This window comes from Mirounga angustirostris, unplaced genomic scaffold (assembly GCF_029215605.1).
Source record: "Mirounga angustirostris isolate CCGP_5_RB_7025 unplaced genomic scaffold, mMirAng1.0.hap1 SCAF_6, whole genome shotgun sequence".
Lineage (NCBI taxonomy): Eukaryota > Metazoa > Chordata > Mammalia > Carnivora > Phocidae > Mirounga > Mirounga angustirostris.
Genome location: NW_026991714.1, coordinates 113484609 through 113507741, shown reverse-complemented (window position 1 = coordinate 113507741; position 23133 = coordinate 113484609). Strand labels below are relative to the sequence as shown.

General features: G+C 41.6%; 1 protein-coding gene across 1 annotated transcript in view; it reads left to right on the top strand.

The window, feature by feature from the left end:
• Positions 1–23133, top strand: part of GLUD1 (glutamate dehydrogenase 1) — a 36939-nt gene that overhangs the window by 7421 nt on the left and 6385 nt on the right. The window contains exons 2-10 of the mRNA XM_045878261.3: positions 9515–9595; positions 10062–10117; positions 11001–11064; positions 15598–15692; positions 19527–19706; positions 20427–20564; positions 20770–20907; positions 21313–21393; positions 22289–22412. Coding sequence (XP_045734217.1) covers positions 9515–9595; positions 10062–10117; positions 11001–11064; positions 15598–15692; positions 19527–19706; positions 20427–20564; positions 20770–20907; positions 21313–21393; positions 22289–22412 — 957 coding nt within the window. The remainder of the gene's footprint in view (positions 1–9514; positions 9596–10061; positions 10118–11000; positions 11065–15597; positions 15693–19526; positions 19707–20426; positions 20565–20769; positions 20908–21312; positions 21394–22288; positions 22413–23133) is intronic.

Below are 23133 nucleotides of genomic sequence, written 5' to 3'. Positions count from 1 at the left end.
GCTCAGTATTCTACTTCTACATTTTCCTTTCCCAAAACCAGTCAATAAATGACATGGTTGAAAACACACTCAATGCGTTGCTACAGTTGGAATTCAAAGAAAATACCAGGGAACGACAGTCTTGATCTCTAAGCAGGGAGGCTGGATAGGAGTTGGATGGGGGCAAGATGATTTTAGATAAAGAGAAATAAAGGGGGTGACTGATCCAGCCCAGGCAAGAGGCAGGACTGTGTGATGGGGTCATAGGGACAGACTGTGTGTTTGTAAATAGTGGAAAGTGAGGTTTTATGACATGATAAATATTTATTTGGTCTCTACCCCTAGTTCTTGACACAGAGCTCCTAAAATCCTTGCACTTTCCTGAGTGATAGAGGTGCTGAGAGCCTCTTCTGTCCTAATATTTGGTCTTGACTCCAGTTCCTAAGACAGAGCTCCTAAATCCCCTCGAATTTCTGGGTGATAGGAGCATCTTTTCTTTTTGGGAGGGGGTTAAGATTTTATTTGTCAGATAGAGAGAACTAGCACAAGTAGGGGGGAGTGGGAGAGGGAGAAGCAGGATCCCTGCTGAGCAAGGAGCCCGAAGTGGGACTCAATCCCAGGACCCTAGGATCATTACCTGTGCCGAAGGCAGACACTTAACCAACTGAGCCACCCAGGCATCCCACCACCTTTTGTTTTCATGAGGCAACTCTTGGTGGGCTCCTGGATAGCTTCAGGATGGCAGCTGGCCACCAGAAAGACTAAGCCACGATGAGTAGCTTGGAACATTCAGCCCCATCCCCTATCCTCCATGGAGGTGAGAGGAGTTGGACATTGAGTTAACAGTCATCATGCCTACATGAGGAAGCCTTCATAAAAATCCCGAAACTACTAGGTTCTGAGAGCTTTTGGCATACATCCATGTGCCAGGAGGATGGTGCACCTGTTACACAGGGACAGAAGCTCCTGTACTCAGAACCCTTATAATAAAATAGTATACATGCATGAAGTGCTTACTTGAGTTCTGTGAGCCATTATAGGAAATTACCAAACCTGAGGAGGGAGGTATGGGAGCCCCCGGGTTTGTAACCAAGTTGGACAAAAGTAAGACTACCCTGGGCATCCAATACCTGTGATTAAAATGACGGCCAGTCTTGTGGGACTAAGCCCTTAATCTGTGGGGTCTGCGCTAACTCCAGGTAGTCAGTGTCAGAATTGAATTAAATTGTGTACGACAACCAGTTGGTGTCCACAGAGATTTGGAGAACTGGCTGTTGGTGTGGAAAACCCACATACTTGGTATCAGAGGTGTGCAAGCAGAAACAGCTTTCCCTTAATGGTTGTTGGGCAGATAATGATAAATCTGGGAGGGCCCAGAAGGCTAAGCAGCAGAGGAGCTGAGAAGGAGATAACTCAAATTTCTAGCCTGAGGCACTGTTAGAAAAAGGGTGGTATCAGGGACCAGAAAGTGTTATTAGGAAAAAGGACTGGATTTTTAAATTAATGGAGATGGGTATAAAATGATCCTTAGGAAAATTGGAAATACGGGCATATGTATTTTCTTGATCTTACTCTGGCAAAGTACAGTCATTCTACCTATGGTGCCCGTCTATTCCCTGTCTCCCTCTAATTCTCTCCCTGCTCTTTTTTTTTTTTTTAAAGATCTTTATTTATTTATTTGACAAAGAGAGACACAGTGAGAGAGGGAACACAAGCAGGGGGAGTGGGAGAGAGCGGAGCAGGGAGCCTGATGAGGAGCTCGATCCCAGCACCCTGGGATCATGACCTGAGCCGAAGGCAGATGCTTAACGACTGAGCCACCCAGGCACCCCTCTCTCCCTGCTCTTAAGATCCATCTCAAATGTCACCTAGATTTATTCATAATTTATATGAAACTGGATATCTGTAATGTCAATCCTTTACCCTTTGAACCTTTTTATAACAAGTTATTGTTAGGTTTTATTAAATGTCCAATTTTATATTCACCACTTATACTGGCATCGTTTCCAAGACCTGTTTGGTAGGAAGGTGGGACTAAGTTTACTGCTATTATCAGAATAAGCAATCTATGAAACCAGTGAACAAGACTCCCCCCCTCTTAATTCGTCTTTCCTCCATGTATTGGGCAGTAAGTTCAATACTTAAGCACAAGACAAAGCTATATGTTCAATAGATAGTATGTATTTATTTATTTTTTTTAAGAGTTTATTTATTTGACAGAGAGAGACACAGCGAGAGAGGGAACACAAGCAGGGCAAGTGGGAGAGGGAGAAGCAGGCTTCCCACCTAGCAGGGAGCCCAATGTGGGGCTCGATCCCAGGACCCTGGGATCACGACCTGAGCCGAAGGCAGAGGCTTAACGACTGAACCACCCAGGCACCCCCGACAGTATGTATTTAAATGCAGGGAAATAATTTGGAAGGATATATATAAATATATATACACACATAAATTGCTAAGAACGGTCACCCGTAAGGAAAAGACAGGGATTACAAAGTGATAGGGGAGATTTCAGTTTTTTCTATGTTTAAGTTTTGATGAACACATATACATATGTGTTATAACTTTTAAATGTTAATGAAAAGAAGAAGTGAAATATTTTCCATTTCATTTCTCCAACATCAGCTAAACATAGGCTTCCCAGAACTTATTAAGTTTGTCTCTTCAAAACACTTAAAAGATTTTGATAATGGGGCTTCCTTGCCTTCTGATACAGACATGGACAATGTCAAAAGCAGTTAAAGGTATGATTTTCCTTTGCTACCGAACGAAATGCTCCTTGCAGTGCCGAATGAATTTTTATCTGAGACTTCCCATATTTTCCGTGGTCATTACTTGCTGATGAGTGCTGGCTCCTCACTGCTTCTTGCTCTCCTCTCCTCATTTGTAATTAAGTTATGCCATTCTGTTGCACATTAGAAATTATATCAGTATTAAGTGAGGAAAAAAGATGTTCTCAGGGGTAAATAGTAACAGGGTTAGTGCATGCATTTTAAGAGTTCTAAGGTCTTTTTGTTTTCCTGTGTGTTCTGTGCTTGTGGTAAAACTCTTGGTTTTCTGAAAAGTGAGAGAATACAGTTGGAAATTGAATTTTTAATAAATCAAAGCCCATTTTTTTTTTTAGATTTTTTTTTATTTGACAGAGACCAGGAGAGAGGGAACACAAGCAGGAGGAGTGGGGGAGGGAGAAGCAGGCTTTCTGCCAAGCAGGGAGCCCGATGCGGGGGCTGGATCCCAGGACCCTGGGACCATGACCTGAGCTGGAGGCAGATGCTTAACAACTGAGCCACCCAGGAGCCCCATAAATCAAGCCCTATTAAAAGATTTTGGTTCAAGTAATTTTTAAAACCATTTGAATTTTCATGAATGTGTTTAGTTAATGATTCATCATAAAAAAACAATGGTGACTCAGTTGCTAGGAGCTTTTTTGTCTGTTTTTGGTTTTGAGTCAGCTCGCAGAAGGAAAAAAAATCGAACCTACTCAGTTGTAGTTTTCACTGAATCTTTCTCAAAAGTAAGGAGCTGGTGTGGTTTCTTCATCACTATAGCAACTTCAGCTAATCTTTGCTTTTGATTTTTATTTCTCCTAGAAAAACGTACTGTACACCAATCACGAGGCTCTTGAGGATAGTAAGGAATATCTTTGGTCATTAAGTCAAAAGGCAGAGAATTGCTTTGTTGTGTAGCATGCAGATGTCTGCATGTTATTAATGTTCTTTTGAAACATCTGGATACCAGTTAGTTCAAAATAACTGTATGATAAGAGTTAATTACTCTTCAGAATGAAGGGTCTGATTTCAAAGCTGTATCACCAACCCTTCCTCCAACTTTACCGGGTTTGATAAATAATAAACCATTGCCATGGGTGCTGTTTCTTTAGTTTCCTCTGGTGAACTGGAAGTACGAGTTACGCTGTGGGCCAGTCAGAATGTGGTCCTTGATTTTTAGACCCTGTTTCTAATGACACCTGGGTAATCACCCAGTTCCCTTTCTAGTTTGGCCAGCCATGGACTCCTGCTTTTCACTGCAAGTACTCACCCCCATTATAGCTGCCAGCGCTGTGTTGGGAGACCCAGTTAACCTCCTCCCGAACACTAGTAATGCTAATAGCAACACAGGCTAACAGCTAGTGCTGTAGGACTTCAGGACAGAAAAAAATCATAATTTGCTTTTCTCCGTTCCTGGAATAAAATTTTTGGTCCTCCTAGTTTCTATCCTTGTGCCCCCATCCAGTCCCAGCTGGTCCAGCTCACCTTTAGCCTTCTCTGCCATACTATCCATCCCACAGAAAAGAAGGAAAGGTGTGGTTTTGGAAAAAGTGAAAATATTCAGACTGCAAATAAGATCCTTCTTGTTTCATTTTGGTTTAAAACACTTTAAGTTTTCCTGGTTTTCTTGTATGTGTGTGTGTATTACATGTTATTTGGCTTTACTGAACGACTTTGTCTTCAAGTTCTGTATTTTTGAAATACAGGAGGCATTCAGAAATGCTACATTTTCCCCCTTTTAGAACTTTGAGGTATAACATGTGGGGTCTGTCCTAACTCGAGGTAGTCAGTGTCACATCAAGTATATGCCACATGACTTTGTCCCTCGCTCGCCCCAGTTGTGCTGATATCTCATATGGATCCACTGGATTTACAATACAGTGGAGAGCCATCATACTCTTTTTTTTTTTTTTTTAAGATTTTATTTATCTACTTGACAGAGAGAGACACAGCGAGAGAGGGAACACAAGCAGGGGGTCACAAGCAGGGGGTGTGGGAGAGGGAGAAGCAGGCTTCCCGCCGAGCAGGGAGCCCGATGCGGGGCTCGATCCCAGGACCCTGGGATCATGACCTGAGCCGAAGGCAGACGCTTAACGACTGAGCCACCCAGGCGCCCTGAGCCATCATACTCTTAATATCCAATAGAATGTGGGTAAGAATTTTAGGTGACAGTATATTCTTAGTAATTACCTTTGGTTTCCAGTCCCATAAGAAGGAAAGCAAGTAGCTTTCCCTTAGGTATGGGTGAACTGTACTGGGGCTCGTTTTGTCTCAAGTATTGGTACGGTACAGAGTAGTTTATGGCTCTACTTGGAGAGTTTTTTCCAGACCAACAGTTTAAATAACCCTGTGTTAGTGTGTCTGACTGCTTCCAGAAGTAAAAACATTTGTGTATCACTGATTAATTAGAAAGCTGAAAGGAAAACCTGTTTTTTCTTTAGTCCAGCAGTATCATGTGCGTTGGTTCCTGGGTCCCCCTCTGCCCCCACCTTCATCTGCTCCAGGGCTCATCCCCCTAACTCTTCTGCTCCTGCATCTCAGTTCACTGGAATCCTTCAGTGGCTCCTAGCCTGCCGAAAAGGCTGGTATGAAAGGTAATTGATCTAACTGCTTCTCTTCTAACTTGCAGCTGAGCTCTCTGACTGGGTGTGACTCGGAAAGAAAATTTCACTTTACAAACAAGAATTCCTGGCTTCTATCCAGCAGAAACATGTTTTTTTGCTATACATGTACAGTTTCTGACTCATCATTCTGGACTTCTGCAGTAAAAAAACATTTTGTTTACAGCGTTTTGTACAAGGAGGAGTCCAGTTTCTAATTACCCTCAGTGTCTAGAATAATAGGATCGCTCTCAGATTTGTGAATGTTACTGTTTCAAGCTGTTTTTAGTTTCCCACTGAAGGCATTAGTTTAAAGCACTGGATAAGGGAAAATAACTTTTCGCCTCCCTTAAGAAAGGAAGGAGAGTGGTACCTACACTGCTGAGCATAGTATAATGTATAGAATTGTCCAGTTACTCTGGTGTGATACGCCTGAAACTAAGGTAATTTTTTTTTTTTTAAAGAAAGCAAGGGAAATTAAAATAACTTAGCAACTACTTCCACAGGCTCTAAAAGAGCAATGAAAAAAGTGCTTTGTGTGTAATAGAAATACTATTCTTTTTTATGTTAGTCACCATACATTACATCATTAGTTTTTGATGTAGTGTTCCATGATTCATTGTTTGTGCATAACACCCAGTGCTCCATTCAATATGTGCCCTCCTTAATACCCATCACCGGGCTATCCCATCCCCCCACCGCCAAAACCTTCAGTTTGTTTCTCAGAGTCCATAGTCTCTTATGGTTCGTCTCCCCCTCCGATTTTCTCCCTTCATTTTTCCCTTCCAACTATCTTCTTTTTTTTTTTAACATAATATATTATTTTTTTCAGAGGTACAGATCTGTGATTCATCAGTCTTGCACAATTCACAGCGCTCACCATAGCACATACCCTCCCCAGTGTCTATCACCCAGCCACCCCATCCCCCCACCACTCCAGCAACCCTCAGTTTGTTTCCTGAGATTAAGAATTCCTCCTATCAGTGAGGTCATATGATACATGTCTTTCTCTGATTGACTTACTTTGCTAAGCATAACACCCTCTAGTTCCATCCACATCGTTGCAAATAGCAAGATTTCTCTCCCTTTTTTTTTTTGATGGCTGCATAGTATTCCGTTGTATATATATATACCACATCTTCTTTATCCATTCATCTGTTGATGGACACCTTGGCTCTTTCCATAGTTTGGCTATTGTGGACATAGAAACACTAATTCTTAATAGCAGACTATTTTTACTACCTTCATAAATTTATCTTGAGAAGTAATGAAATTGAATTTTATTGTTTGTTTAAGCTACTATCAGTTTAGACTTTTTTAAAACCTAAATTTCTTTATCTGCCACTACTCGGTAATACCTAGAAGGAAAATGGCTGAGATGGAAGCTATGGCCATGCGCAGCAGTGTCCTGCGCCCCCCAGGTAAGCAGGTACACGCCACGGCAGCTGCTGCTGAGCTGGGTTCACTTGGTTAGGAAGTGCCCGTCCCTGCACCCGGCCCAGGTCCCTGGCCTAGCTCGGTTTCTACTCGGTTACATGGTAACATTTTTATTGATTTTAAAAACACATTGTAGTGTTTGAGCAAAATTTTTTGTTTTAAAGAAATAAATGTTTGGTCTTAATATTACTTACAGGTTTATTTTGCTTTTTCCTGGAGTACTTTTTAGGACCTGGTACTTCTGCCTCTTACTACTTTCTAGCCCTTTCATAATATAAGCAGATACTTCTGGTGAATTGTTTAGAACTTACAGGCATGTCAGAATTTTAGTGACCATGGCTTTTCTGTCTTACACCTTAGTCAAGAAATATTCATATATTTATTCACCACGTATTTGAGCGCCTAATACTTGCATGCTATTTTCTATGTTAGGTACCAAGAATTAAAGCAATGAACAAAATAAAAGTCTGCCCTCATGGTGCTAGCTTCCCAGGTGGGGAAGCCAAGATGGTAAATAAATATATAAAGTCAGTGGTAAAACATTTAAATAAGGCAGAGGGGACTAGAGAGTGGGGATGAGGAAGGTGCTTTTTTTTAATTTTTTTTGTTTTTTTGAAATGTTTTAATTGTTATGTTAATCACCATATATTACATCATTAGTTTTTGATGTAGCGTTCCATGATTCATTGTTTGTGCATAACACCCAGTGCTCCATGCAGAATGTGCCCTCTTTAATACCCATCACCAGGCTAACCCATCCTCCCACCCCCTCCCCTCTAGAACCCTCAGTTTTGTTTTTCATAGTCCATAGTCTCATGGTTCGTCTCCCCCTCCGATTTCCCCCCTTCATTCTTCCCCTCCTGCTAGGGTGCTTTTTTTTAAATAACGTGGTCAGGAGGGGCCTCTTGGAGTGAAGAAAGTTTTAATAGAGGCCTGAATAAAACAAGGAAGCAAACTCTATAGCAACAGGTAGCCACTAGATCTTTAAAAAAAACTGTCATTTCTCATCTAAAATTTCACTAAGACATAAATTTGTTCCAGGATAATCTAAGAACCCATTATATGTAAGATCTATTTCTAAGAGCTCATTTTTCTAAATTTAATCATTTTATTTATTTTTTTTAAGATTTTATTTATTTATTTGACAGAGAGGGAACATAAGCAAGGGGGAGTGGGAGAGAGAGAAGCAGGGAGCCCGATGGAGGACTCGATCCCAGAATCTTGGGATCATGACCTGAGCCGAAGGCAGACGCTTAATGACTGAGCCACCTAGGCGCCCCGCATTTTATTTTTCTAATAGGCCAAAGAAATATATTCAGCTTTAGAATTTGCTCTTTATGATTGTATATACAACAGGTAAAATTCTCTTAAGATGTATCATTTGTGCTTAGATAGATGTTTTCTGAAATATATAAGAAGCCAACTTTTAAAAATGACTACGGAAGTTTTCTCAAACTGCCAGTTTATGAGATACTATATATTTCTATCTGAAAAGGTTTTAGTCCCAAAATTCTTTAAGAGATGTCCCTGAGGCCCCCCATTACTGTAACTCTCAGTGGAGGTTGTACCCAGGTTCATTCAGGAATCCTTCATCGCTCACAAACACACCCAGTGCCACGGAGCCCCAGTAGTATGCAAAACATCAGCCTCACTCTGGCCTTCTTCCTTGGGGTTGAGAAGCAATGAGCTACAGAGGATGAAAGGTGGCTTCACACTGCAAAACTCGGGAGGTTGAGTGACCAGGACCCCCAAAACCAAAGTAGTGGGCATACTCACTTTTTTTTTTTTTTTTAAGATTTATTTATTTATTTATTCATGAGAGACAGAGAGAGAGAGAGGCAGAGGGAGAAGCAGGCTCCCAAGGAGCAGAGAGCCCGATACGGGACTCGATCCCAGGACTCTGGGATCATGACCTGAGCAGAAGGCAGACGCTTAACCATCTGAGCCACCCAGGCGCCCGCATACTCACTTTCAATGTCCCCTCTACCAAACACCTAATCACTCCCAAGTACAGGGAGGGACAGTAAGACACAGATGCCTGTCGCTTGGCCTCCTTCCATCCTTGCAGAAAGAGCAGCTGCTCATCTCTTGGTTGACAGGCTAGCAGTGGATGAAGGGAGGAGGAGATAAGGATCTCTGGGTACCCTTGTCTGAAGCCAGAACCTCTAGCCATCTGATACCAAGTTGACTCTGTTGACTAACCATTTGCTCATATTTATATGCTATCAGAAAGGAAAATATTTTGAACTCCCTGCTACCAAATCACCTAAGCCAAAAAATAAAAGAAAAAAAGCCTTCACTGAGTTAGTTGCCCTCCTAAAAGCATAAAAAACATTCATTTGAAAGTAGTTTTTGTCTTGTGAAGTCATAGTTCCTGCTGTATCCCACTGGGTTGTAAGTCCCTCAAGGACAGGACTGTGGCTCATCTCTTCATCTCCAGGAACCCTGCCTGATGCTCTTATCTGCTCCTACCAGAACGCAAAAACTGCACTCCCACGCCAATCTTTTTCTCTTAACTATCAGAATACTTAAAAATCAAATTCAGGACTCATCCTGTAGTCTAATTAGCAGATTTTCCTTGACTTTGTATCACAAGCTACTTTAAGTGTTCTTGGAAGTAACCAGGGTGTAAGATGCAAAAAGTGTGGACATTTCAATTTCTAGCACTTTTTCTTTTAACCAGCCAGCAGGGTGTTCTAAATACATCCCCTTCTTTCTCACGCCCCACAGGTATCCGTTACAGCACCGATGTGAGTGTGGATGAAGTGAAGGCTCTGGCTTCTTTGATGACATACAAGTGTGCAGTGGTTGGTAAGGGACCCCCCTGTTGCTGCCTGATAACGCTTTAGGGAAATAGGTGCTTGTATCATTTTTTAGTCAGTCTTAATTAAGGTTTAGTCTTTTTAATGGAAAACTTTTTATAGGAACTAATTGGATTTTCTTCAAGTGTGGATCTTTTTTTAAATCCCATTCCATGCTCTTGTAGGTAAGACCAAATCATAGTAGAAGGAAAATAAATACATTTTCTCTTTCAGAAGTAGTAAAGCACAGGGATTAAATAGGCATCGGAACTTGCCTAGCCCTGTAATTCCTGTGCCACTAGAATTTTAGTTCAACTACATTTTAGAAGAGCTCAATGTGAGTTTATTTCTTGAATTTTCTGAAATTAAAGCTTAAAGTGTCATATTTGAATCATTGTAATTTTGCATGGTGCTTTCTGCCTCTTGAATTTTTTTGTCCTTTGTATGGAATAACAACTTGCAGCCTTCTCTTTCAGATGTGCCATTTGGGGGTGCCAAGGCTGGTGTTAAGATCAATCCCAAGAACTATACTGTAAGTATCAAACTAACATTTATGCACTTGGGACACTCACAAAGGACTTGAAATTACAGGGTTTCTGTGTGTCCCCCATACCAGTGGGATTAATGGCCCCTATTGTTTTTTAAAGGAATGGAAAAACAAGTAAATAATTAACTCATTGAGTGTGGTGCCATATAAAGGTCACCTGCTTAACATCAAAGTCGTTTTTCATTTTTACACTTGGTTAAAAGGTAATTAATACCTTCATATTCTTAGGCATTTATATCTATGTTATATATTGTACAATATAAATATAAAATGCTCTATATACATTTAACATGTTACTATGATCTGAGATTGTTTTTTAAAGATTCTATTTAGAGAGAGATTGGGAGAACGACTGGGGGGAGGGGCAGAGGGAGAAGCAGACTCCCTGCTGAGCAGGGAGCCCAACATGGAACCCTGGGATCATGCCCCAGCCTAAGGCAGCTGCTTAACCAACTTGAGCCACCCAGGCACCCTGATCTCATTTTTTTATGTTGGGATCTCAAGGTCTAGTGACAAATACCTTAATTCAGTAAAAATCTTGTTTGGCCTATCAATTCCAAGTTAATTTAAGCTAGCTGTTATATACCACAGGGATTGCTCAGAGGGTCCTGTATTAATACAAAGAGAGCAGACACTGGGATTTGAGCCCTAGTTGTACTGTCTGTTATTTGTGTAACCTAATTGCTGATCTGTCATTTTCTTATCTTCAAAATGGAAATGCCTGCTTTATGAGTTGTAAGGATTACACAAGAAGATATATGAAAATGTCCTATAGATAGAAAATATGATGCAGCTATTAACTCTACCAGTGGCTTTCTATCAAAAACATTTGTTTCATTGTTTTGTTTTCATTTTTTTTCCTTTATAGGATAATGAATTGGAAAAGATCACAAGGAGGTTTACCATGGAGCTGGCGAAGAAGGGCTTTATTGGTACGTGTTACCTTGTAGGCTTATGCATAGAGTAGGAACATCTAAAAAGCAATTGTCTTAAGTTAAACTCCTGTTTTTATCTATATGTACCTGGGTAGAATTGCCCCTTTACTTTGAGAAACTGGGTTCTGTTATAACTATGGTGGACGCACGTGGGCCTGTTTTTGATACACGTTTCTAATAGGTTCAGCTTCTCAGTATGCATTGTGGACACTGGGGGATCACTTCCACCTCGTCTCCTCGTACAATCCCTATTGTGATGCCCAGAAAGATTTTAGGAACTAAACAATTCCTGTATTATAAATGTTTTTTAAATGTGTAAAAAATCACTTTTACAATAATAATCCTGTTGTGAAAGCAGTGAGAGATCTGATGCCTTTTGGAATTAGAGCCTAAAGCAGGCTGCCCCTTCAAAGAGTGAGCAGAGGCTGGGAGGGGAGGAGGGCTCACACTATGGCTCACTCCGCCATTCATCACTGGCTGGTTTTGAGGATTCCTGGGGCTCCTGAGATTTGTCACGAGGCCCTTTGGCCAAACACTAGATTTCTGAGGGTGCTGATCTTCATGGGCTTGATGTTTTTGTATGGTACTGTCATCTGCGTCATAATGTCCTTTCTGCTATGATATATGAATATTCATCATTTAATCTTTAATTTTTCAAGCAAATTAAGTCTGTATTCCTTTTGTTGTTCTAGAAGGATTCTAATTTGTTCTAATAACATAAAAGTATTTAACAGAATGTTTGCCCTTGTAACATAAAGAAGACTGACTAAAGTAAGAAAGAAAAATCTACTTTTTCTGTTTCCTGCCGCTGTTTTTCTTCCCCAACATTGTCTCCACAGTTGACAAGTTCCTATGAACTTAAGATATCCTTACTTTGAAATTTGCCCTCTTCTTAGGAAAAAAAGAGCATAAAATAAACTAACATGGAAATAAATATAAGTAACTCGAGAACTTTACCAGATTTGATCTGTCGTTCCTCATTTAAAAGGCATTTGGATTCTTGGCATGCCTCCTCCTCAGCACTGCTGTGGACTTGTCCTGTCACTGAGCAGGGGAAGCACTGGGGAGGGGACTGCCTTCCTGACTGAAAGAGATTTGGTGACGTGTAGTCACGTGCAGCCTGTTGACAGCCTTCATGATTTTTATATCATATTTCCTCTAAGCTTAAATCGCAACATGTTTCAGTCTTTAGTGGTTTCAGACTTTATTCAGTAGTATTTACTGCCCATATCTAAACTATAACCAGCTTCATTTTCTCTATATTGACCAGTACCTTAGGATTCCAAAGGTTAAAAGAGATTGGTCGAAACAATGAAGGCTTGAAATATAGCAATTTGACTTCTTTTCTGAAGCAGAAAGCCTCATTGACTCACAATACAGCTAACCTGACACCTGGGCTCAGAAAGCTTTGTAGCATCCGGGGGAGGAATTCTCTCTCTCCCTCCAGGGCACAGAACTGGTCCTAGCAGACCTCTGCAACTGAGGTCATTTCTCCCTTATTTTGGTTGGGACTTCTCTTTTCCACAGTTTCAGAGTGTGAGTTCCACCTGGGTCTGAGTCCTGGCCCTGTCACATGGTATGCGTTTCAGTTTCTGCAAAGAAGTCAGCTGGGCCTTTGATAGGGATTGCGGTGGCTCTGCAGACCAGTCTGGCCAGTGCTCCAGTCCCTGAACACTGAATGTCCTTCCATTTGTTTCCTCTCCTGTCATTTCCTTCAGTGATGGGCTGTAGTTTTCAGCGCTTCTGTTAGTTTATTCATAAGTACTTTTTTTTTTTAATGCTATTCTAAGGGATATTGGTTTGTAGCATTCTTTTCTTGTGAGGCCCTTGATAGAGAATAAATACTGGCCTCAGAGAATGAGGTAGGAAGTGTTCTTTCCTCTTGTCTTGTTTTTTAAGTTTGTGAAAGGTTGGTGTTCATTCTATTGTGTGAGTTTAGATATCACCTTTGTAAACTGTAAAGTTCCCTTAACAGTAACCAGTGTGTCCGTCTCTTTAATTCCTCCGGATCTTCATGCACCAAAATTGGCTTTCCAGCTCCACCCTGTGCTCGTGTTCTGTTAAAGCAGCTCCGCTCTTTAGCCACTTTTTCGTCTTTTTTATACTATTGTGGGATGGAGTGATTCTCTGTTAGGTATTTGAGAATTTGTCTGTAATTCAGGATTTACCTCTAATCCGAGCATCCCTAGATTTTGTGTGGAGTAGAAAACTCACAAGCCTAATAATATTTCGGCTTTGGGTAGGGAGAGCTGTCTCACCTCAGGCTATCTAGATGATTGAGGTTTCTGAGAAGCAATTGTACAAATTGTATCTCAAACTTGCCCCTTGCCAAGTAGCCCCTCTCCAATAGCCCTTCTCCAGTTGGAATTGTGATTTGACACAAGCTTCCTTGACACTTGATTATTGCTAAAAAAAACTTCTGTAGATTCCTCTAGAAGGATTCAGAAGCAATTTGTCATATATACCTTGAGAGAAAAGCAATATGGTGAAAGAAATCTTTAAAGAACATTCTTGAAGTCTGTTGCTCTCAAGGAATGGACATTGCGAGTAAATGGAAATAGTAGAGCCCTTTTGTTAGGATGAGGCTAGGATGGGGCATTAGTCCTTCCAAGGAGGAAATTATATGGGGCGAGAGTGGTTTGGGGGAGTCAGACTTCATGTGATTTAGAAGCCACCTAAGGGAAGGGGTGCTCAGACACAGGAGTATGACAGATTGGCTGGGGGGCGGGGCAGGAGTGTGAAAGCAAGCTTGACCATTTCCAAGTTATCTTAGACCAGTTATGTATCTATTGCTTCACAACCTGCGCAGAGAAACACATCACCTTGGACCTGGGCCCCCAAAGTGTAGGAAAATATTAAAACATACGTTGTTCTGGGCGTCTGGGTGGCTCAGTCGGTTAAGCATCTGCCTTTGGCTCAGGTCATGATCCCAGGATCCTGGGATCGAGTCCCATGTCGGGCTCCCTGCTCCGCAGGGAGTCTGCTTCTCCCTGCTTGTGCTCATTCTCTCTCACTAAAGTATAAATAAATAAAATCTTTTATAAAATAAAATAAGACATACCTTGTTCAGTTGGCTAAAATGTAAAAAATACAGAACTCAAGTACAGCCCTTAGAAAGAACTTTATTTGGAAGACTTCATTGCTGAAGCATTTTTAAAGTTGTGTTTTGGGCGCCTGAGTGGCTCAGTTGGTTAGGCGACTGCCTTCAGCTCAGGTCATGATCCTGGAGTCCCGGGATCGAGTCCCGCATCAGGCTCCCTGCTCAGCAGGAGGTCTGCTTCTCCCTCTGACGCTCCCCCATCTCATGCTCTCTCTGTCTCTATCTCATTCTCTCTCTCAAATTAATAAATAAAATCTTTAAAAAATAATAATAATAATAATAATAAAGTTGTGTTTTCCTATTTATAAAGGTAATGAGTTTGTCTTAGGCAGCTAAAACAATATAGAAAGTTATAAAAAGGCCGAAATGGAAACATAGTGAGCAAGTGTGAGGTATCCATAGCCTTCCAAACTTCTGCACAGGTACTGTATATAAACATGGAAATAGATGCATAGATAATATACAGGGATCTAGCTATAGAGAAAGAGAATTTTATGTAAATGGGAACACACTCTACATGCTATACAAAACCTCCCTTTTTTCCATACAATTGTTTTGGTGAGGATTACAAGCTTTTTAATGGTTGCATAGTATTTCTTCATGTAGATACAGCGTATTTTCTTTAATTGACCCACTAAATGACTAAGTTGTTTTGATTCTTGCTGTTCCGCTAGGCATGTTTCTGTGTCTCCCTCCCTTGGCAGATTCGAGTGGGCATCGTGTCCCACATTTCTACCTGAGATCTCAGTGTGGCCCTCAGATTGGCGCTGTCGCTGGCCTTTGTTGCTGCCTGTGGACTAACTTATTATCCTCAGACTTTCTAATTCGCTGTGATCTGAGGAATTGAAAGCCGAGGCCTAAAGCTTTATGTACATTGAGTAAGCTTTGAATAACAGGTCCAAGCACGGGTGAAAGTATCATGGGGCTTAACGCAACTGCTTCAGCAATGTGTGCTTTTCCTTTTCCTACTTGGTGGGGAGGGCTTACACCCCCAGTAAGCGGTATGTTTCTGTGCTGTCTCATGCAAGGCGCTCCCCAACCACAACAGTCGTCCCTATGTAGGGCAAGATGGTATTGTTCTCTCGAATTGCAGTTCAAGGAACTGAGGTCAAAAGGAATACACTGATTTGCTTCTGCCCATGTAGTCAACAAGTCCAATAGAGTGGCTTACATGTGTTATGCAGAGCTAACTTCCAAACACAGAGCAAGGAAACGCCAGAGGGAGAAATTACCATGTAACATTGCGTGTGTATAGATTTTGTAGTGAAATGTTTAACAAGTATTTCTATGACTTCAAGTAGTTACCCAGATGAAATCCAAAGTTTTCTAACCACGGTAGCTTTGTTATTGTAGAAAATTACAAGGATCTATGTGTTTGAGATGAGTGGATCTTAAAAGCTGATGTGATGCCCTTTTCCTTGTGCCCCCAGGTCCTGGCATTGATGTGCCTGCCCCAGACATGAGCACGGGCGAGCGGGAGATGTCCTGGATTGCTGACACCTACGCCAGCACCATAGGGCACTATGTGAGTACCCACCAAAAGCCTGGACAGCCTCATTTGCTCTCTACAAAAAATAACAAGCTGATTGTATGTGGACAGAGAGAATTTACTGGGTTCTTCTCCCCTTTAATCATATCTTTATTTGCATATTATTTTACTTCTATCTCATCATAAACCATAAATGTAGTAAACATGGACTGAGCTTTCACTTACGTGCCGCCCCGTCCTGAAAGCTGGGGATAGGACCTCAGAAATGATCACCTACTAGGCAGGGCAGGACATGGTGCAAGACACTAGAAGGGAAATAAAGAAGCATTCAATTCTAACTTCCCTCAAAGAGCTTTCATTTAAAGAGGAATTAGGACACATAAGCAGATAAGGTATGGAGATGGGGTAATACAAGGTTGGAGTTACATCTCTGAAAGAAGGCTTCCTGGTTGAGGTATCTGGGCTAGACCTGGAAAATGGGTAGAGTTTAAACATGGAGATGAGGGACGTCGAGAGTAGGAGGAGAAACAGTAGAGCTCAGATTGTCTGGAGGTGAGGCCTATTTCAAAGTGTAATAGAAGAGTGAAGAAGTAGGTGAACCAAGACAAAAATACTCAAGCCCTAGTTTTTTGTTTTGTTGACTAGTGAGAGGGGAGGCTCTGGTGCTGACCTCTCTTACAGGAGGCTAGGCTGGTGGTGTTAGGCTTCACTGGAGCCCAGGGGCCATGGGGGCTGGGGAGAAGCGGTGGCACATGACAGAGACTCCGCAGGACTGGAGTGGATGTGTGTTAGCAAGGAAAAGAACCAGGAGGACTTGAGTCTGGAGGACCGAGCAGAAGTAGTGCCGCTAATACAGAACACAAGAGGGAAAGCTCACTTCCCACTCTTGAAATGGATGGAACCTTGAAAAACATTTAAGGGGTAGGAAGAGAAAGGGAGTTGAAAAGACATTCATTAAAAAAATATATGTATGGAGTGCCTCTGCCAAACAAGCAAGGTATTCAGTGCAGTTGGGGTAAATGGGAGCAGGGGGAGTTCTGATGGGGGGACAAGGCGTAACCGGGCCTGGCCAAGCCTTCACAGGTGAGATCAGAAAAGGCCTCCTTGAAGGAATAAGCTTCTGGTCTGTACTTTGAATGAAGAATAGGATCAACTGGGGAAGGGGCAGGGGTGCAAGTATTGGAGGCAGAAGGACCACTAGGTAAAGTTCTGGAGTGCAGAAGAGGTAAACTTGAGATTGAGGGAAGACTGGTAGCCAGAGTGGAAAGCAAGAGAGTAGAGCTGAAGAGAGGCCAGTTAGGGGAAGGTCAGACCAGATCATCACCCTGTGACTGACAGCGAAGACTTTGGTCTTTGTCCTGAAAACAGAAGGAAGCTGGTGGAGTGCTAACTGGAAGCAGGTGTGAGGCATTTTGAGCGTCACTCTCTGCAGCAGAGAATGGGAATGTTGGGGGCAGGCTACCATACAGAAGCCTAGAAGAGAGGGGATACTGGCCTGCCCTAGAGCTGGAGAGAAATGGCCAGATTGAAGAGTGATTTAGAGGGAAGGCAATCAGTTGCAGAAGAACAAGGAGTGCAGGGCTCCATGTGGTGATGTTGAGGGAGGGGTTTCTGGTAAGAGGCAAGTTCTGCAATTAGATAACCTGTGGGGCCACAGTTGGAGCCAGGCTGCAAGGAGGTGTTGAGGGAGGGAAATAGGGCATGAAGAGGAGTCTTCACTGAGAAAAACGGCACTGGACAGCAGAGCAAGAACTTGAAAGGTGGCTGTTACTCAAAGAAAGATTGTTGTTGTTGATGATGTTGGCAAGTTGACTGGCTGCGGGCCACAGATTCATCCATGCAAGAGACGATGCAAGAAAGATACAGGAGAGGTAGCAGAGTCTTCCAAGGTAATACAGGCCTCATGAATTGTCCTTTAAAGGGCCCTAGTGGAGGGGCGCCTGGGTGGCGCATTCAGTTAAGCATCTGACTCTTGGTGTTGGCTCAGGTCATGATCTCAGGGCCCTTGAGATCAAGCCCCGCATCATGCTCCAGGCTTGGTGCAGAGTCTGCCTGAGATTCTCTCTCTCCCCCGCCCTCTGTTTCTGTCTCTCTCTCACTCTCACAAATAAAGAAATAAAACCTTTTTTTAAAAGGTGGGGGGAGGCCCTAGTGGAAAGATGAGCCTTGGAGAAGAGGAGAACTATTCCCGCCCCCCCACAGAGAAGGAAGGGGGCTGCAGCAAGTAGTGGAGGAACTCCCACATTGGTCTGAGGTCCTGAGCGGGTGCAGTCTGTGGCTGGGGGCGGGAGCCTGGCTTTAGAACTGACTCCCTCACACACCAGCTCCGTGACCTGTGGCAGGTGCCTTGAGCTCTCTGTGCCTCCGTCTCCTCATATGTAAGATGACAATAGTAATCACAGCCAATGAGGATTCATTGAATAGTAATATAATGCATTTAGAATAGTACCCACTCCTTAGTAAAACACACAAAACAATAAATATTTATTAATAATTTTATCAGATAAATTGCATAAATTCCCTGAAATAAAACAAGAGCAGTATGAGATGCTTCGAAGAATTTTGGTTTTAACTGCCCAAAATGAGCTTTTTCCATGTCACCTTTTGATATTAAATGAGCTCTGGATATAGTCTCCCGCTCTTTTTAAGCAAGACACTAGACTGCATAGTGCAGAGTAGTAGGCAGTGCATTCGTTATTCATAGCTTATTCCCAGTGGGGCCACAAAAGAAAGTGTTGTGAGGCGCTGCCACCTAAACCTTGGCAGAAGACCTCCCTTCTTCTTAAAGTGATAGGAAATCCACAATCAAGGCCTAAGGTAAGGAAGCCACTGTTTTTCTTACTTACTTTCCAGATGTCAACCTAAACATGCCTCAACTTTTGTCTAATCCTACCCAGAAGCGCAGGCCTTGGAGGGAGGGCGTGCGGTCGCTGGGCTGCTGGGACAGTGAGGTGTGCTGGGGAGCCCGGCAGCAGGCACCCGGCCCGACCTCAGGCAGGACTGCTAGCGGCTCCAGGATTCGCATTTGCACTGTGGGAAAGCATTTGGCACTAGGTTCGTAATTCTGTGTTCGCAGTGTTAATTATTCATGAAGGGGAACTGTGGGAAAACTACTAATTTCTTAGATCACTTTACCGGACTGCTTTCTTTTGTTTTGTTTTGTTTTTAACTCTTTCTTTTTGTTGGCGATTTAGACCCAATGCAATTCTAAGTTGCCTCTGTAAAAATAGTTAAACAATACTTAAAGATAAAGACCAGGTTACTTTTTAACTCACCCAGCTACAGCATCTGTTGGGGGTAGGGACTATGGTGTGAAGTAAAGCATTCCATCTTGCTTTCCATGGGTGGCAGATGCCCCGAAAGTTTATTAAATAGTCCGTACTTTATCCACGAATTTAAAACGCTTCCTTCTTTTTATGTCGATTTCCTATTTATAAGAGGACCATGTAGTTTCTCCTGTCCCACTGGTCAGTCTGTTGCTTCTGCACCGTTCTGGTTGCTACAGTTTATGGTATATTTGGTATACCTTGGAAAGGAAGCTCTCCCGGGCCTTTTGTTTTTTCTAATGATAGTTGTTTCTGAATAGAGAGGAGAGGGAGAAACAGACTCCCCGCTAAGCAGGGAGCCCGATGTGGGGCTCGATCCCAGGACCCTGAGATCATGACCTGAGCCAAAGGCAGATGCTTAACCGACTGAGCCACCCAGGCGCCCCATGAAAATATAGTCTATTTTAGTATATATTTTCTGGGAACAGAAATCTGAAAAAGTGAGGCTTATCCCTGTTGGTGAAAGTGTACCCATAAGCACACATACAGTCCTCATGAGCAAATTAGTTAAACAAAAATGTGAGGTTTTAACTTTTTCTTGTAGGATATTAATGCCCATGCCTGTGTTACCGGTAAGCCCATCAGTCAGGGAGGAATCCACGGGCGGATCTCTGCTACTGGCCGGGGAGTCTTCCATGGGATTGAAAATTTCATCAATGAAGCTTCTTACATGAGTATTTTAGGAATGACACCAGGGTTTGGAGATAAAACATTTGTTGTTCAGGTAAAAATGTTTGCTCTCTTAAAGAATAACTTATATACATAAAGTAAGTTAGTTTTTCAGTGTTTTTAGATTTGCAGTTTTTAAAATGTCATTCGTTTAAATCTCTTAAGTGTTAGAGTGTTTCCAGAGTAGTACACGCTTTAATCTTTGAATTTTGGTATGATTCATGTGACTAGAACCACTTGAAGTATCTTGCAGATACATATGAAACCATCACCAACTTCTTTTGGTCAGTATTTAAATTGAAATTGTTTTCAGAAGGGGAGAAGTTTGCACAATGATCCAGATTTCAACTTTTAGGAAGAATTTGCTTGGTGTTTGGTTATTTTACTGAGTTGAATCTAAATTAAGTTGAATGCTACTTTAAAGTAGAATTCTTATTCCTCCCAATTAGTGACTTTAGTGTTTTTACAACCATAAGACATCTGGTCATCAGGGACTGAGGGGTGGTGTGACTGATGCCATTTGTTTATAAGCCAACAAGGCTACACCAAACTAAACTTCTTCAGGACTCACTATCACAGATAACAGAGGATTGGGTTCCACATTCATAAAGAGAAATTGATTGCTGAAGAGAAGCCACTTAGTATATTGTTTCTTGTGGCAAAATGATTTTTAGAATAACTTCTAAACTAATAGAATGTGTCTTGGTCAGAATAGGACTCTTACCATCTGTACTGAAACTTTGGCTTTTGTGTCATGTGTAATTGTTCTTTATAGGGATTTGGTAATGTAGGCCTGCACTCTATGAGATATTTACATCGTTTTGGTGCTAAATGTGTTGGTGTTGGTGAATCTGATGGGAGCATATGGAATCCAGATGGTATTGACCCAAAGGAACTGGAAGACTTCAAATTGGTATGTTAATCTAATATCTGAAGTCTGACTACCCTGAATATTGAAAGTTGAAATAAGTCTTATTAAAATCTATTTCCATTGTTTACTTTTTAAAATGTAACCCAAAGAGCTCTTAATAGATGTGTCATCATATCATGGGCGCTAATCATAAACATTGAAACTGTTGTGGTGCAGCCATTAATTCTGACTTCTCAATCAATTATAGCAACATGGATCAATCCTGGGCTTCCCCAAGGCAAAGCCCTATGAAGGGAGCATCTTGGAAGCTGACTGTGACATCCTGATCCCTGCTGCTAGTGAAAAGCAGCTGACCAAGTCCAATGCACCCAGAGTCAAAGCCAAGGTGAGAGCTTGATGGAACTGGGGCCTTACCACCGTGGAATGATCCTGAGGGTCGTAGAAAAGCTCTTAATTGGCTTTCCTCTTTTTTTTTTTTTTAACTGCTTTATTGGGCTATAATTCACATACCATACAATTCACCCAAGTGTAAAATTTAGTGCCTTTTTGTATATACACAGAGCTGTGCAGCCATTTATCAGCACGGGTTTCCTCTTAAACCAAACTTCCAAAAAGCAGTTAGGGCAATAGAAAGGTGAAAAATAGTTTTATACACTTTATTTATAGAACGAAATAATTCTTATTAATTAAATTTAAACTGGAGTTCTGCCCACACACACATACCTCTTGCACCCAGTGGAGGGATTCGAAGGCGTTGCCGGCATTTCTGTACGTCCTGACTCTCTTTCAGATCATTGCCGAGGGTGCCAATGGGCCGACAACTCCAGAGGCTGATAAGATCTTCCTGGAGAGGAACATTATGGTGATTCCTGTAAGTCATCTGTGTTGGCCAGGTTTTATGTGCACTTGGAATCCTAACTGTCTTCTGCAACAAACTGGGGAGACAAAAGGATCATCTTTAATTTCCCAAGCTGTAGTGAATTTTCATCTTTATTTTGCTTTTAAGAAAATAAAGTAGAAGTCTGGTTAGTGTAAAAAGCCTGTCAATTTCCACTTTGACCTGAACATTTTCTTCCAACTCTAGGCTCTTTCTTGAATATGTATTTAGCCTGCTTAAGAATCCAATTATATAAATAATGTATGTTGTGCTAGAAATATGAATTCTAACTTAAACTCTAAGCTTTTCTATAATTTCTAACCTTGTGCGTTTCAAATGTCCCTCGCTGCTTTATTCAGGAAGATAATAGGAAGAATGTGTGCAAAGGTTATCAGTGGGTGAGCATGGGGTCTATATCAAAAGGTTATTTGCAAGTGGAAATGAATGTGGATTTGTGATACATTTAAAGTTTTATCAAAAGCACTTAAGAAATTCAGTTTAAGTGAGACAGACTGCCCTTAGATAGTAGAAGGAATGCTGATCTTCTGGTGAGGCACACTGTGGACAATCCGGTGGTTAGTGGACAAGCAGTTCTGTCTAAAGACTTTTTTGGTGAAGACGCTCTAACCAAAGTTGATCAAATGCTTGTTAGTTAATAAACAAAAAAAGTTATTTTTTTTTTTCAAAATGGAAAAAACCTCAAGTGAATTGGAAAGGATGTTTGTTAAATTTCAGTGTGAAATTCCTGATACAATCTAAGATATATTTGGGAAGTTTAAAGCTTAATCTGCCTTGATATTAAAATGGAGCTCTGATGGTCATTGAAGGCATTTATTAAAACCATCTTGTCATTTCTTTGGTGTCTTCCCTGTCACATTTTTGTGTATAGGATCTCTACTTGAATGCTGGAGGAGTGACAGTATCTTACTTCGAGTGGCTGAAGAATCTAAATCATGTCAGCTATGGCCGTTTGACCTTCAAATATGAAAGGGATTCTAACTACCACTTGCTCAGTGAGTTCTGATGACCTTGTTCACCAAAAATAATCTTTGGGGCCAGTAAAAGGCTGGAAAGAAGCTTATACTTAAAAAGGACTAATTTCCTTTTTGTAATCCCAGAGAATTTAATCTCAGGATAGGAAATTATATTATTGTCTCATGAGTCTTAGGACCAAAAATATATGATTTCTTTATGGGTAGTCAACTTATTAACTCTCAGATATATTTCTATTCAGATGTTCACCTAACATAATCTGCAAGTTAGTAAATAGAAAGAGTATCCTTTTAAACCAGGAACTGCTATTGGTACTCATCCATTCCGATCTCTAGTTGCTCTTAGTTAAGGCCTTAATAGTGTCAAGAATTTTTGGAGTCTTCTGATGAGAATGCGGTTTTTCTTTGACTAGAGTAGGCTCCAGAGTTAACGGTCCAGTTTCGTCCAGCTGAAGTAAGACCAAGACCTCCAGCTGAGCTTCACTCAGCCCACTCTGAGAATCTGGGTGAAGTGTTCCATCCATTTCCGTTTCTTTTTCCCTCAGCATTTTCTTTTTAACAGAGCCAAGGAAAAACCCTGGTAATGGGTGTTATGGAAACAGAGCACTGACCTAAATACGCATTTATATAGGAATTTGGCAGAGTTCTAAATGATTAACCCATTATGGCATTAGTGTTGAAGGCTTCCCCCCCACCCCCAGAGAGAGAGGGAGGGAGCAAAAGGGGGGAGGGCAGAGAGAGA